Below are 12,867 nucleotides of genomic sequence, written 5' to 3' on the forward strand. Positions count from 1 at the left end.
GTTTGCACGTTCTCCCAGTCACCACGTGGGTTTCCTCCGGGTGCTCCGGTTTCCTCCCACATCCCAGAGACGTGCGGGATTGTAGGTTAATTAGCCCCCTGTCTGAAGAAGGGTCTCGACCCGAAAGGTCACCTATTCCTTCTCTCCAGAGATGCTGCCGGACCCGCTGAGTTGCTCCAGCGTTTTGTGTCTATCCTCTGTAAATTGACCCGTGTTTAGCGGAGTGGGAAAGTGGGATAACATAGGACTAGTGTGAACGGTGTGATCACACACTAGTGTGATCGATTGTCGGTGTCGACTCGATGGGCTGAAGGGCCTGTTTCCATGGCGTATCCTTAAACTAGTCCCCTTTGTCTGCGTTTGGCCCATCTCCCATCCCTTTCCAATCGATGAACCTGTCCAGTGTATTTATTCACAAAAAGCTGGAGTAACTCAGCAGGTCAGGCAGCATCTCAGGAGAGAAGGAATGGGTGATGTTTCGGGTCGAGACCCTTCTTCAACCGGTCCAGTGTCTTCTAAATGTTGTAGTAGTACCTCAACTACATCTTGTGGCAGCTCGTTCCAAACACCCTGACCCCTGTGTGTAAAAACGTTGCCCCTCGGGTTCCTATTAAATCTTTCCCCTTCGACATGTACCTGTGTAGATGTCTTTTAGATGTTGTTATAGTACTTGCCTCGATGCCTCCTCTGGCAGCTCATTACATACAACCATGTCCCTGTAAACCAGCATCTGCAGTTCCTTTCGACACATACAGTGAAAAGCTTTATCTTGCGTGCTATCCAAACAGATCAGATAATACCACGCATAAAGACAATCAAATCAAACAGGTACAATGGATAGAGCAAAGGAGGAGATACAGAGTGCAGAATATAGTTCTCAGCATTGTAGCGCACCAGTTCTACAGACAAAGTCCAATGTCCGCAATGGGGTAAAGGTGAATCGGACAGTACCCTAGCTTATGGAAGGGCCGTTCAGAAGCCTGATAACAGAGGGGAAGAAGCTGTCCCTGAGTCTGGTGGTGCACGCTTTCAAGCTTCTGTACCTTCTGCCGGACGGGAGCGGGGAGAAAAAGGAATGACTGGGGTGGGGCAAGGCTTTGATTGTGTCGGCTGCTTTTACGAGGCAGCGTGAAGTGTGGATGGAGTATGTTGGTCACGAGCTTCGTGCTAACATGGAATTTGATTGCACTCGAGTGCATGTGACAATAAACTAACCTTAATCCACTCTAAATGCAAGATATCTTTACCTGAAAGATATTCGTCAGGCAGGTGCGTCTTTACACCAAACTCGTGATTTCATGGCTATCATTATCGGCAATGCATAATGCCAAGTTAAACATAGACACACAGAAACATAGAAAATAGGTGCAGGAGTAGGCCATTCGGCCCTTCGAGCCTGCACCGCCATTCAATATGATCATGGCTGATCATCCAACTCAGTAACCTGTACCTGCCTTCTCTCCATACCCCCTGATCCCTTTAGCCACATGGGCCACATCTAACTCCCTCTTAAATATAGCCAATGAACTGGCCTCAACTACCCTCTGTGGCAGAGAATTCCACAGATTCACCACTCTCTGTGTGAAAAACAACTTTCTCATCTCGGTCCTAAAAGACTTCCCCCTTATCCTTAAACTGTGACCCCTTGTTCAGGACTTCTCCAACATCGGGAACAAACTGATCTCCTCTGATCTCCTCTGCCTGTACATGGTCCATATCCCTCCATTCTGTGCAAATGCGTATACCTATCTAAAAGCTTCTTAAACGCCACTATTGTATCTGCTTCCACCACCACCCCTGGCAGCGCGTTCCAGGCCCCCCACCCCCCTCTGTGTAAAAAACCTTGTCCCTCACATCTCCATTGGCTTTTCCCCATCTCAACATAACTGTTCCCTCTGGTTTAACTTGGCAACATGGTCAATACAGACATTGTGGGCTGAAGGGCCCCTTCCTGGGATGTACTGTTCCCATCTTCGTTAATTGTAGTTCCAATGAACCTATAGGGACTTTAGACAGACACAAAAAGCTGAAGTAACTCAGCGGGTCAGGCAGCATCTCTGGAGAGAAGGAATGGGTGACGTTTCGGGTTGAGACCCTTCTTCGATACGGAACGGTCTGTCCTCAACAGAGGCCTCACCTTCGTTCCCCTCCGCCCGAACTCAACGAGTTCCTGGTCCCCCACGATGTGGAGCTTTTCTTCCGTCTCCTCTGCCCTGTGCCTCTCTCTATGGGAAGGAGTCTTCACCACCCAGTGATGACCCCTTCTCCCGTCTCCACCGGCCCCCCTCCTCTTGGACTCCCCAGAACGGCCTCCTACCCTCTCTAGAAAAATAATTTCTTGCACTACAGGGACTTTAGTTTAAAGATACAGCGTGGAAACAGGCCCTTTGGCCCAATAGATATTTCCACCCTCGGAAAAAGGTTCTGACAGTCTATCCTATGTCATTATTTTAGATTTAGATTATTTTAGATTTAGAGATACAGCGTGGAAACAGGCCCTTTGGCCCACCGGGTCCGCGCCGCCCAGCGATCCCCGCACATTAACACTATCCAACACACACTAGAGACAATTTTTACATTTGCCCAGCCAATTAACCTACATACCTGTATGTCTTTGGAGTGTGGGAGGAAACCGAAGATCTCGGAGAAAACCCACGCAGGTCACGGGGAGAACGTACAAACCCCGTACAGACGGCGCCCGTAGTCAGGATCGAACCCGATTCTCCGGCGCTGCATTCGCTGTAAGGCAGCAACTCTACCGCTGCGCCACCGTGCCGGTGCTGATATACATCAAGTCTTCCCTCAACCTCCGACATTTCAGAGAAAACAATGCAAGTCTATCCAACCTCTCCCTGGGGCTGAAACCCTCTAATCCAGGCAGCGTTCCGGTAAACCTCCTCTGCATCCTCTCCAAAGTCTCCATACCCTTCCAGTAATGGGACCGACCAGAACTGCACGCAATACTTCGAATTAATAACAGTGTTATTCATGGTGCTAGAATTGATGGAAGGACACAGTTCCGCTTTCGGAGATGCCGCCTGACCCGCTGAGTTACTCCAGCAATTTGTGACCTTATTCAGAACCTGTTTTTCAAAGTGTGTAAATGTCAAAGACAAAAAGGGCACGGCTTTAAGGTGAGAGGGGCAAAGTTTAAATGAGATGCGCGGGACGTTTTTTTACACAGAGGGTGGTGGGGGCCTGGAACGCGCTGCCGGGGGATGGTGGTGGAGGCAGATACGATAATGGCATTTATGAGGCTTTTAGATATACACATGAATATGCAGGGAATGGGGGGATGTAGTCCATGTGGAAGCAGAGATTAGTTTAACTTGGGATCATTCTCAGCACAGACATTGTGGGCCGAAGGGCCTCTTCCTATGCAGTGCTGTTCCATCTTCTTTCATTTTAGTTCCAATGAACCATTCGGGACTTTGTTTTAGTTTAGAGATTACAGCGTGGAAACAGGCCCTTCGGCCCGACGAGTCCACACCGACCAGTGGTTCGGTGCACTGGTTCAATCCGAGGGACAAACTAGGGACAATTTACAGAAGCCAATTAACTTACAACCCTGGAGTGTGGGAGGAAACTGGAGCACCCGGAGAAGACCGACGCAGGTCACGGGGAGAACGTACAAACTCCGTGCAGACAGCACCCGTGGTCAGGATCGAACTCGGGTCTCTGGCGCTGTAAAGCAGCGACTCTACCACTGCGCCACCGTGCTGCCCTGGTACCGTGACTTTGTGAAGCATACTGTGACACTGACTACGAGAGGAGGTATTAGAACAGGTGACCAAAGCTTTGGCACAAGGCTTAGGTTTCAAGGAGCACATTGAGAACTCAATTTCAGAAGTTAGGAGCTGGTTAACTGAGAGAAAAGGCTCCAGTAACAGGGCTGAGGAATTCACGTCCAGTAACAAGATCGCCAAGTGAATACATTCAGTTCAAAGTGGAGATCTAAACGCAGCCAGCGGATTTAAATAGGATGACGAGAGGTCCCAAGGGTCTTTTTGCTTGACTTCCATGGATATGATCTGAAACCATAAAAACTCTACCCTAATCCCACGCCGACACTAGAAATTTTATTCATTTACTATTTCAACAAGCAGAAAAATTACTGGTAAATGGTATTAAAATGAAATTAAATGCTATTTCAGGACTTTTTCAGTCACAGTGTGGCACGGTGGCGCAGCGGTAGAGTTGCTGCCTCACAGGGCCAGAGACCCGGGTTCCATCCCGTCTACGGGTGCTGTCTGTACGGAGTTTGTACCTTCTCCCTGTGACCTGCGTGGGTTTTCTCCGGGTGCTCGGGTTTCCTCCCGCACTCCAAAGACGTACAAGTTTGTTGGCAAATTGGCTTGGTAATTTGTAAATTGTCCCCGCTGTGTGTAGGATAGTATTAGTGTGTGGGGATCGCTGGTCGGCACGGACTCGTTGGGAAGGGCCTGTTTCCGCACTGTATCTTTAAAGCTAAATCTAAAGCTATTGGTGTGATCTTGAAAGGACACATGTGTGGAGACTGGGGTGCCATGCGTATCCACCGGTACAGGCCTGTCTCGCCCACAGTCTGCAAGAGGCCAAACCCTTCCCTGCTCGTCCCCGGGGGGGGGGGGGGGGGGGGGGGGAGGGGGGCGGAGATAAGGTCATAAGTGATAGGAGTAGAATTAGGCCATTCGGCCCATCAAGTCTACACCGCCATTCACTCATGGCTGATCTATCTCTCCCTCCTAACCCCATTCTCCTACCTTCTCCCCATAACCCCTGACACCCGCACTAATCAAGAATCTATCTATCTCTGCCGTAAAAATATCCACTGACTTGGCCTCCACAGCCTTCTGTGGCAAAGAATTCCACAGATTCACCACCCTCTGGTCCACAAATTCCTCCTCATCTCCTTCCTAAAAGAACGTTCTTTAACTTTGAGGCTATGACCTCTAGTCCTAGATTCTCCCACATGTGGAAACTAGTGGAGAAGATATCTAAGATGGCGGCATGGGAGGACGCAAGGGACAAAGAGCCAGCCAGCAGACCGGCTGCAGGAGGGAGTGCGCGGCCTCGTCGGGGGAGTGGGCCGCTGGACCGGGCGCCGCTCCAAGGGCGGTTGAGTTACTGCCTTTAAATATCTGGCGTCCTTATCTACAAAAGAGGGGCCTATATATATAGAAGAATTGTTCATATTCTCAATGGTTCTTTTGGGAGAGATGTACATATATATACAGTTTATTTTGTTTGGAATTCCATGGGGCGTGTGCAGGACCCCCAACACCCAGGCAATCTTTAATCTTTTTTTCTTTTCTTCTTTTTTCTTATTTGGGGTTAGTATAAGGGGGGGGGGGGGGAAGGGTGGGAGGGCTTGTTTTCTAAAAAGTTCTGTAAAAATAAAAATTAATAAAAAAATAAAAAAATAAAAAAATTCTTTTTAAAAAAAAGCAGAGGGTAAATGTATTTTATTTAGTTTAGTTTAGTTCATTGTCACGTGTACCGAGATACAGTGAAAACTTTTTTGTTGCTTGTTAAAAGTCAGTAGGGCAGGGAGCAACTTAACTAAAAGCCGAACGGTATGTCCCCCAACAACTCTCACCAACTTCTACAGATGCGCCGCAGAAAGCATTTTACCAGGATGCATGGCTGCCTGGTTTGGGAACAGCTCCATCCAAGACCGCAGGAAATTGCAGTGAATTGTGGACGCAGCTCAGACCGTCACACAAAACAAACTTCGCTCCCTTTGACTCCATCTACACCTCACGCTGCCTCGGCAAGGCCAGCAGCATAATCAAGGACAAGTCACACCCCCGGCCACTCCCTCCTCCCCTCTCCCATCAGGCAAAAGGTACAGAAGTGTGTAAACGCACACCTCCAGATTCAGTGACAGTTTATTCCCAGCTGTTATCAGGCAACTGAATCATCCCACCACAACCAGAGAGCACTGCTAAACTACTATCTACCTCTTTGGTGACCCTCAGACTATCCTTGATCGGACTTTGCTGGACTTTATTTTGCACTAAACGTTATTCACATTAATCCCTTTATCATGTCTCTGTACGCTTGTAGTTTAGTTTAGAAATTGTGTGCGGAAATAGACACTTCAGCCCATCGAGTCCACATTGACCAGCGATCCCCGCACATTAACACTATCTGACCTACACACACTGGGAACAATTTACACTTATGTCAAGCCAATGAACCTACAAACCTGTACGTCTTTGGAGTGTGGGAAGAAAACCGAAGGTCTCGGAGAAAACCCACGCAGGTCATGGGGAGAAAGTACCAACTCCGTACAGACGGCACCCGTAGACGGGATCAAACCCGGGTCTCCGGCGCTGCAAGTGCTGTAAGACAGTAACTCTACCGCTGCACCACCGTGCCGCCCACAAATCATGCATTGTCTTCCCACTGACTGGTTAGCACACAACAAAAGCTTTTCACTGTACCTCGGTACACGTGACGAGTAACTAAACTCAGCTCTTAGAAGGACTTGGATTGGACTTCTCTTCTCCCCTCTCCCATCAGGCAAGGGGTACAGAAGTGTGAAAACGCACACCTCCAGATTCAGGGACAGTTTCTTCCCAGCTGTTATCAGGCAACTGAACCATCCTCTCACCAACTAGAGAGCGGTCCTGACCTCCCATCTACTTCATTGGAGACCTTCGGACTATCTTTAATTGGACTTTACTGGACTTTATCTTGCACTAAACATTATTCCCTTTATCATGTATCTGTACACTGTGGACAGCCTGACTGTAATCATGTACTGTCTTTCCGCTGACAGGTTAGCACGCAACAAAGAGCTTTTCACTGTAACTCGGTACACGTGACAATAAACTAAACTACACCAAAAAATAGAATTTTCCCTCTTCCTGACCATTTTTGCCCAGTTCCTACGTTCCTATAAATAACACTTAAGGGGGGTACGGTGGCGCAGCGGTAGAGTTATTGCCTCACAGCGCCAGAGACCCGGGTTCGATTCTGACTGTATGGAGTTTGTATGTCTCCAGCTGGCAGTGTCAGTTTTCTCCGGGTGCTCCGGTTTCCTCCCGCACCGGAGTTTCTTTCCAGCTGTTATCAGAGGTTAATTGGCTTTGGTAGAATTGTAGGATAGGGCTAGTGAACGGGGTGATGGCTGGTCGGCGTGGACTCGGTAGGTCGAAGGGCCAGGTTCCAGGCTGTATCTCTAAACTAAACTAAACAATCTTGACAGAATATTGCACCATAATAAACCGAGAGGCCATCTGTCTCTTCAGTAGCAAAGTAAAAATCCCATGACAGTCCATGATGCAATACAAGGCAAACTATCTGTGCTCTGTCGATAGTTCCAGCTGTTTGATATTTTGCCATACTGCTCTTAAAATTATAGTTATTGCATCTCAGACATAATGCACTACTTGCAGGACACTCTGGGCCAGTACTACGGGACTCAATGCAACTGTATTAGAACAGCAAGTTTTGTTTTTGTTTGTAGAAACAAAGAGTGTCAGATGCTGGTTAATACTGAAAAGAACACAGAGTGCTGGAGTAACTCAGCGGGTCAGGCAGCATCTCTGGAGAACATGGATGGGTGACGTTTCACAGAGTGCTGGAGTAACTCAGCGGGTCAGGCAGCATCTCTGGAGAACACGGATACTTGACCTTTCACAGAGTGCTGGAGTAACTCAGCGGGTCAGGCAGCAGCTCTGGAGAACATGGATAGGAGACATACCGGTTCCGATCGGAAATGCCACCTATCCATGTTCTCCAGAGAAGCTGCCTGACACGCTGAGTTACTCCAGCACTTTGTGTGTTTTCCTGTAAACCAGCATCTGCAGTTCCTTGTTTTATTCTCTTGACTTGACCCTTGTTGTCACTTCCACCCCTCGCTCTCCCTCAAATGACTCCACCCTCCAATCCACCTCTCCTCACCTGTGTCGACCAGATTTTGCCCCCACGCTCCTCACCTCTGAATTCTTGTCCAGTTTGGAGGAAGATTCTTGAAAGTTTCTTCCCAGCTGTATCAGGCAACTGAACCGTTCCACCACAACCAGAGAGCAGTGCTGAACTGCTATCTACCTCTTTGGTGACCCTCGGACTATCCTTGATCGGACTTTGCTGGCTTTACCTTGCACTAAACGTTATTCCCGTGTAATGTATCTGTACACTGTAAACGGCTCGATTGTAATCATGTATTGTCTTTCTACTGACTGGTTAGCACGCAACAAAAGCTTTTCACCATAACTTGGTACACATAACGATAAACTAAACTAAAGATTCAAAGCACTGACATTTCATTTCCCTTTACAGGTGTGGACTGACCCGTTGAATTGTTCCAGGTTCCAGCATAAGCTCATAGGTTCTAGTAGCAGAATTAGGCCATTCGGCCCATCAAGTCTACTCCGCCATTCAATCATGGCCGGTTTACTGCATCTCCAGTCTCTTATGGTTCCAGATTTGATAGTTAACCTGTTTCATCCAATGCTGCAGATGCTGGTTTAAATCGAAGGTAGACACAAAATGCTGGAGTAACTCAGCGGGTCAGGCAGCATCTCGGGAGAGAAGGAATGGGGGACGTTTCGGGTTGAGACCCTTCTTCAGACTGATGTCAAGGGAGGGGGCAAGACAACGATAGAATGTAGTCGGAGACAGGAAGACTGGTGGGAGAACTGGGAAGGGGGAGGGGATAGAGAGGGGAAGCAGGGACTATCTGAAGTGGGAGAAATCGATGTTCATACCCCTGGGGTGTAAACTACCCGAGCGAAATATGAGATGCTGTTCCTCCAATTTGCGCTGGGCCTCACTCTGACAATGGAGGAGGTCCAGGACAGATTGGGAATGGGAGTGGGAGTTGACGTGCTGAGCCACCGGGAGATTAGCAGTGGACATTAGCTGGGGAAAAACCATTGCACCCAGTCACAGATGGATCAAACAGTGATCTAAAGTCACCGTACTCCATTGCAATGTATTGTGGAGGGCAAGGTGAATATTTGAAATAAGTGACGTTTTCCCACAACTCAGACCAAAGCATTCTTCCACACTCGGGTAATTTTCACGTTTTAAACAATTGCATACACAAACTAATTACTGCATTCATGGGAAAATAGTTCACCCAACAACTTCAAATAAAAATTGTTGTCAGGTCCAGCAACTATTTAATCGGCAAAAATTCCATTCCCGCTAAATTCCTTTTAAAATATTATTTCAATTAAAAATTTAATGGACTACTTAAAGAAGCATTAAAGTCATCAGAACTGTTTTAGAAAAAGGAATCTCATTATGTGCGCTAATGAACTATTATGCTTTAGAGAATGTGGTAATAAGTGGCCTAAAAATAGACAATAGATGCTGGTATGAATGTTTGATCGCGTTAGGTCAAAATACATGCCAGGCAATGGGTTGGCTGAAGGTTTTGTGTAAGACTCTTACAAACTTCCATAGATCAAGTCAAGTCAAGTCAAGTTTATTTGTCACATACACATACACGATGTGCAGTGAAATGAAAGTGGCAATGCCTGCGGATTGTGCACAAAAAAGAATTACAGTTACAGCATATAAATCAAAGTTAATACAGAGAAGACAAAATTTAGTCCCTGGAGTTATAAAAGTTAACAGTCCTGATGGCCTGTGGGAAGAAACTCCGTCTCATCCTCTCTGTTTTCACAGCGTGACAGCGGAGGCGTTTGCCTGACCGTAGCAGCTGGAACAGTCCGTTGCTGGGGTGGTAGGGGTCCCTCATAATCTTGCTTGCTCTCGATCTGCACCTCCTGATGTATAGGTCCTGCAGGGGGGCGAATGTAGTTCCCATGGTGCGTTCAGCCGAACGCACTACTCTCTGCAGGGCCTTCCTGTCCTGGGTAGAACTGTTCCCAAACCAGACTGTAATGTTGCCGGACAGGATGCTCTCTGCACCTGTAGAAAGCACACTGTCGGGTTGCATCACAGCTTGGTTTGGGAACAGCTCTGCCAAGACCGCAAGAAATTGCAGAGAGTTGTGGATGTAGCCCAGTCCATCACACAGACCAGACTCCCCACCATCCACTCCATCTACACTTCACACTGCCTTGCGGAAGCAACTAACATAATCAAAGACTTGTCCCACCCCGGTCATTCTTTCTTCTCCCCATTCCCAAGCAAGTTTGAAAGAGCATATCACTGGACTTAGGAACAATTTCTTTCTCGCTATAATCAAACTTCTGAATGGCCCTTCCATAAGCTAGGCTACTGTCCGATTCACCTCTACCCCATTGCGGACATTGGACTTTGTCTGTGGAACTGGTGCGCTACAATGCTGAGAACTACATTCTGCACTCTGTATCTTCCCCTGATGTACCTGTGTTTGGCTTGATAGAATTCATGTGAGGTATTATCTGATTTGGCTGGATAGCATGCAAACAAAAGCTTTTCATTGTACCTCGATGCACATCACAATAGTAAACCTAAACCTGACTACAGCCGTTCAAGAAGGTGGCCCATTAATGCCACCTCAAGGGAAATTAGAGTAGACAGGGTCTTGACCCGAAACGTCACCTATTCTTTTTCTCCAGAGATGCTGCCTGATGCTGAGTTACTCCAGCTTTTTGTGTCTATCTTCAGTTTAAACCAGCATCTGCAGTTCCTTCCTACACACTAGACACACCATATACTAGGCGGCCAAATGGCGCAGGTGGTAGAGCAGCTGCCTCACAGCACCAGAGACCTGGGTTTAATCCTGGACTTGGGTGCTGTCTATGCGTGGAATTTGCATATTCTCCCTGTGACCGTCTACGTTTCCTCTGGGTGCTCCGATTTATCCCCACGTTCAAAAGACGTGCGGGGTTGTAGGTTAATTGGCCTCTGTTAAATTGCCCCGAGAGTGTAGAGAGTGGATAAGAAAGTGGGATAATGGTGACACGGCGGTAGAGTTACTGCCTTACAGCACCCAAGACCCGAGTTCGATATTGACTAGGGGTGCTGTCTGTACGGAATTTGTACGTTCTCCCTGTGATCGCATGGGTTTTCTTCGGGTGCTCTGGTTTCTTTCCACATTCCAAAGACGTACAGGTTCGTAGCTTAATTTGGCTTGGGTAAAATTGCAACATTGTCCCTAGTGTGTAGGATAATGCTAGTGTGTGGGGATCGATGGTCACCGCGGACTTGGTGGGCCGAATGGCCTGTTTCTGCGCTGTGTCTCTGAACTGAACTAAACTAGTGTGAATGGGTGACCGGTGGTCAGCGTGGACTCGGTGGTCCGAAGGGCCTGTTTCCACGCTGCGTGGCTAAACTCTAAACTAAATCAAGCGGGAACTACAGATGCTGGAATCTTGTGCAGAGTGTGGAATAACTCAGTGGGTCAGGCAGCATCTCTGGAGGACATGGATGGGTGATGTTTCGGGTCGGGACCCTTCTTCAGAAATTAGAGAGGGCCAATAAAGATCAACCTGACCTGTCAATAGGTGCCCATAGCACGAGAACAAAGAAATCGGGAACCATTAATGTGAAAACTGCCAACACAATTAGGAACTGCAGATGCTGGTTTACATGTTTTTTTTAGATTTAGATACAGCGCGGAAACAGGCCCTTCGGCCCACCGGGTCCACGCCGCCCAGCGATCCCCGCACACTAACACTATCCTTCACACACTAGGGACAATTTTTACATTTGCCCAGCCAATTAACCTACAAACCTGCACGTCTTTGGAGTGAGGGAGGAAACTGAAGATCTCGGAGAAAACCCACGCAGGTCACGGGGAGAACGTACAAACTCCGTACAGACGGCACCCGTAGTCAGGATTGAACCTGAGTCTCCGGCGCTGCATTCGCTGTAAGGCGGCAACTCTACCGCTGCGCCACCGTAAAAACCGAAGATGAGACACAAAAAGCTGGAGTAACTCAGCGGGACAGGCTGCATCTCTGGAGAGAAGGAATGGGTGACGTTTCGGGTCTGAAGGAGGGTGTGGACCCGAAACGTCACCCATTCCTTCTCTCCAGAGATGCAAGGTATTCGGGGTGATGATCAGCGGCAAGGTCTGGGCTCCCCTCGGTACGGCTGTAAAGTGTGAGTGTGTGAATGTGCTGCCCCTCACCTGCTGCTGTGAATGCCCCTCGGCGAGAATGTCGTCGTCACAGAAGAGGCGCTCCAAGAGTTCTGGCAAGCAGCCTCGGACTGCTGTTCACGCCGGGCCTAATTTTAATAAGAGTACAGTGAAACGTTAGCGCAGTTTAAAAAAAAAAAATCTATAAAAGGTTCCACGGCTTTGGGTGGCAAGTCGAACTCGCAGGGGCTGCTGAGAGAGGTGCTTAGTGTGGGGTCAAGGAGGGCAGCTCTTGTGTTTTAGGCTTACAATTAACATGTGCAGGTGTGAGAGGCTTTGCAATGTGCGCGCATTTTCAAGCTTCGGAGCGGACATCTGGAAGAATTTAACACCCATCCTTAAAAGCTACTGTCGGTGAACCTGACAATAAATGTTTTTCAAAGGGAATTCTGATTTCAGGACTTGTTTCTCCCTGAGGAGAAAGTAATTGCTTGATGGATACTGTCTGAAATAGAGCTTCTTAGAGTAGTTTAGTTTAGTTTAGAGATACGCCGCCGAAACAGGCCCTTCGGCCCACCGAGTCCGCGCCGACCAGCGACCCCCGCAAACTAACACTATCCTACACATACTGGGGGCAATTTACACTTATGCACCGCCGAAACAGGCCCTTCGGCCCACCGAGTCGGCGCCGACCAGCGACCCCCGCAAACTAACACTAGCCTACAATTTACACTGATACCAAACTAATTATCTGCATACCTGTACGTCTTTGGAGCGTGGGAGGAAACCGAAGATCTCAGAGAAAACCCACGCAGGTCACGGGGAGAACGTACAAACTCCGTACAGACAGCACCCGTAGGCAGGATCGAACCTGGGTCTCTGGCGCTGTGAGG

The 12,867-nt window shown here is 48.2% G+C and overlaps 1 protein-coding gene across 2 annotated transcripts in view; it reads right to left on the reverse strand.

Moving 5' to 3' along the window:
• kif6 (kinesin family member 6) overlaps window positions 1–12,867 on the reverse strand; it is a 466,382-nt gene that overhangs the window by 21,828 nt on the left and 431,687 nt on the right. For both annotated transcript variants that reach the window (XM_078398770.1, XM_078398768.1), the window contains exon 19: window positions 12,026–12,123. In XM_078398770.1, the coding sequence (XP_078254896.1) occupies window positions 12,026–12,123 (98 nt within the window). The remainder of the gene's footprint in view (window positions 1–12,025; window positions 12,124–12,867) is intronic.

This window comes from Rhinoraja longicauda, chromosome 5 (genome assembly GCF_053455715.1).
Source record: "Rhinoraja longicauda isolate Sanriku21f chromosome 5, sRhiLon1.1, whole genome shotgun sequence".
NCBI lineage: Eukaryota > Metazoa > Chordata > Chondrichthyes > Rajiformes > Arhynchobatidae > Rhinoraja > Rhinoraja longicauda.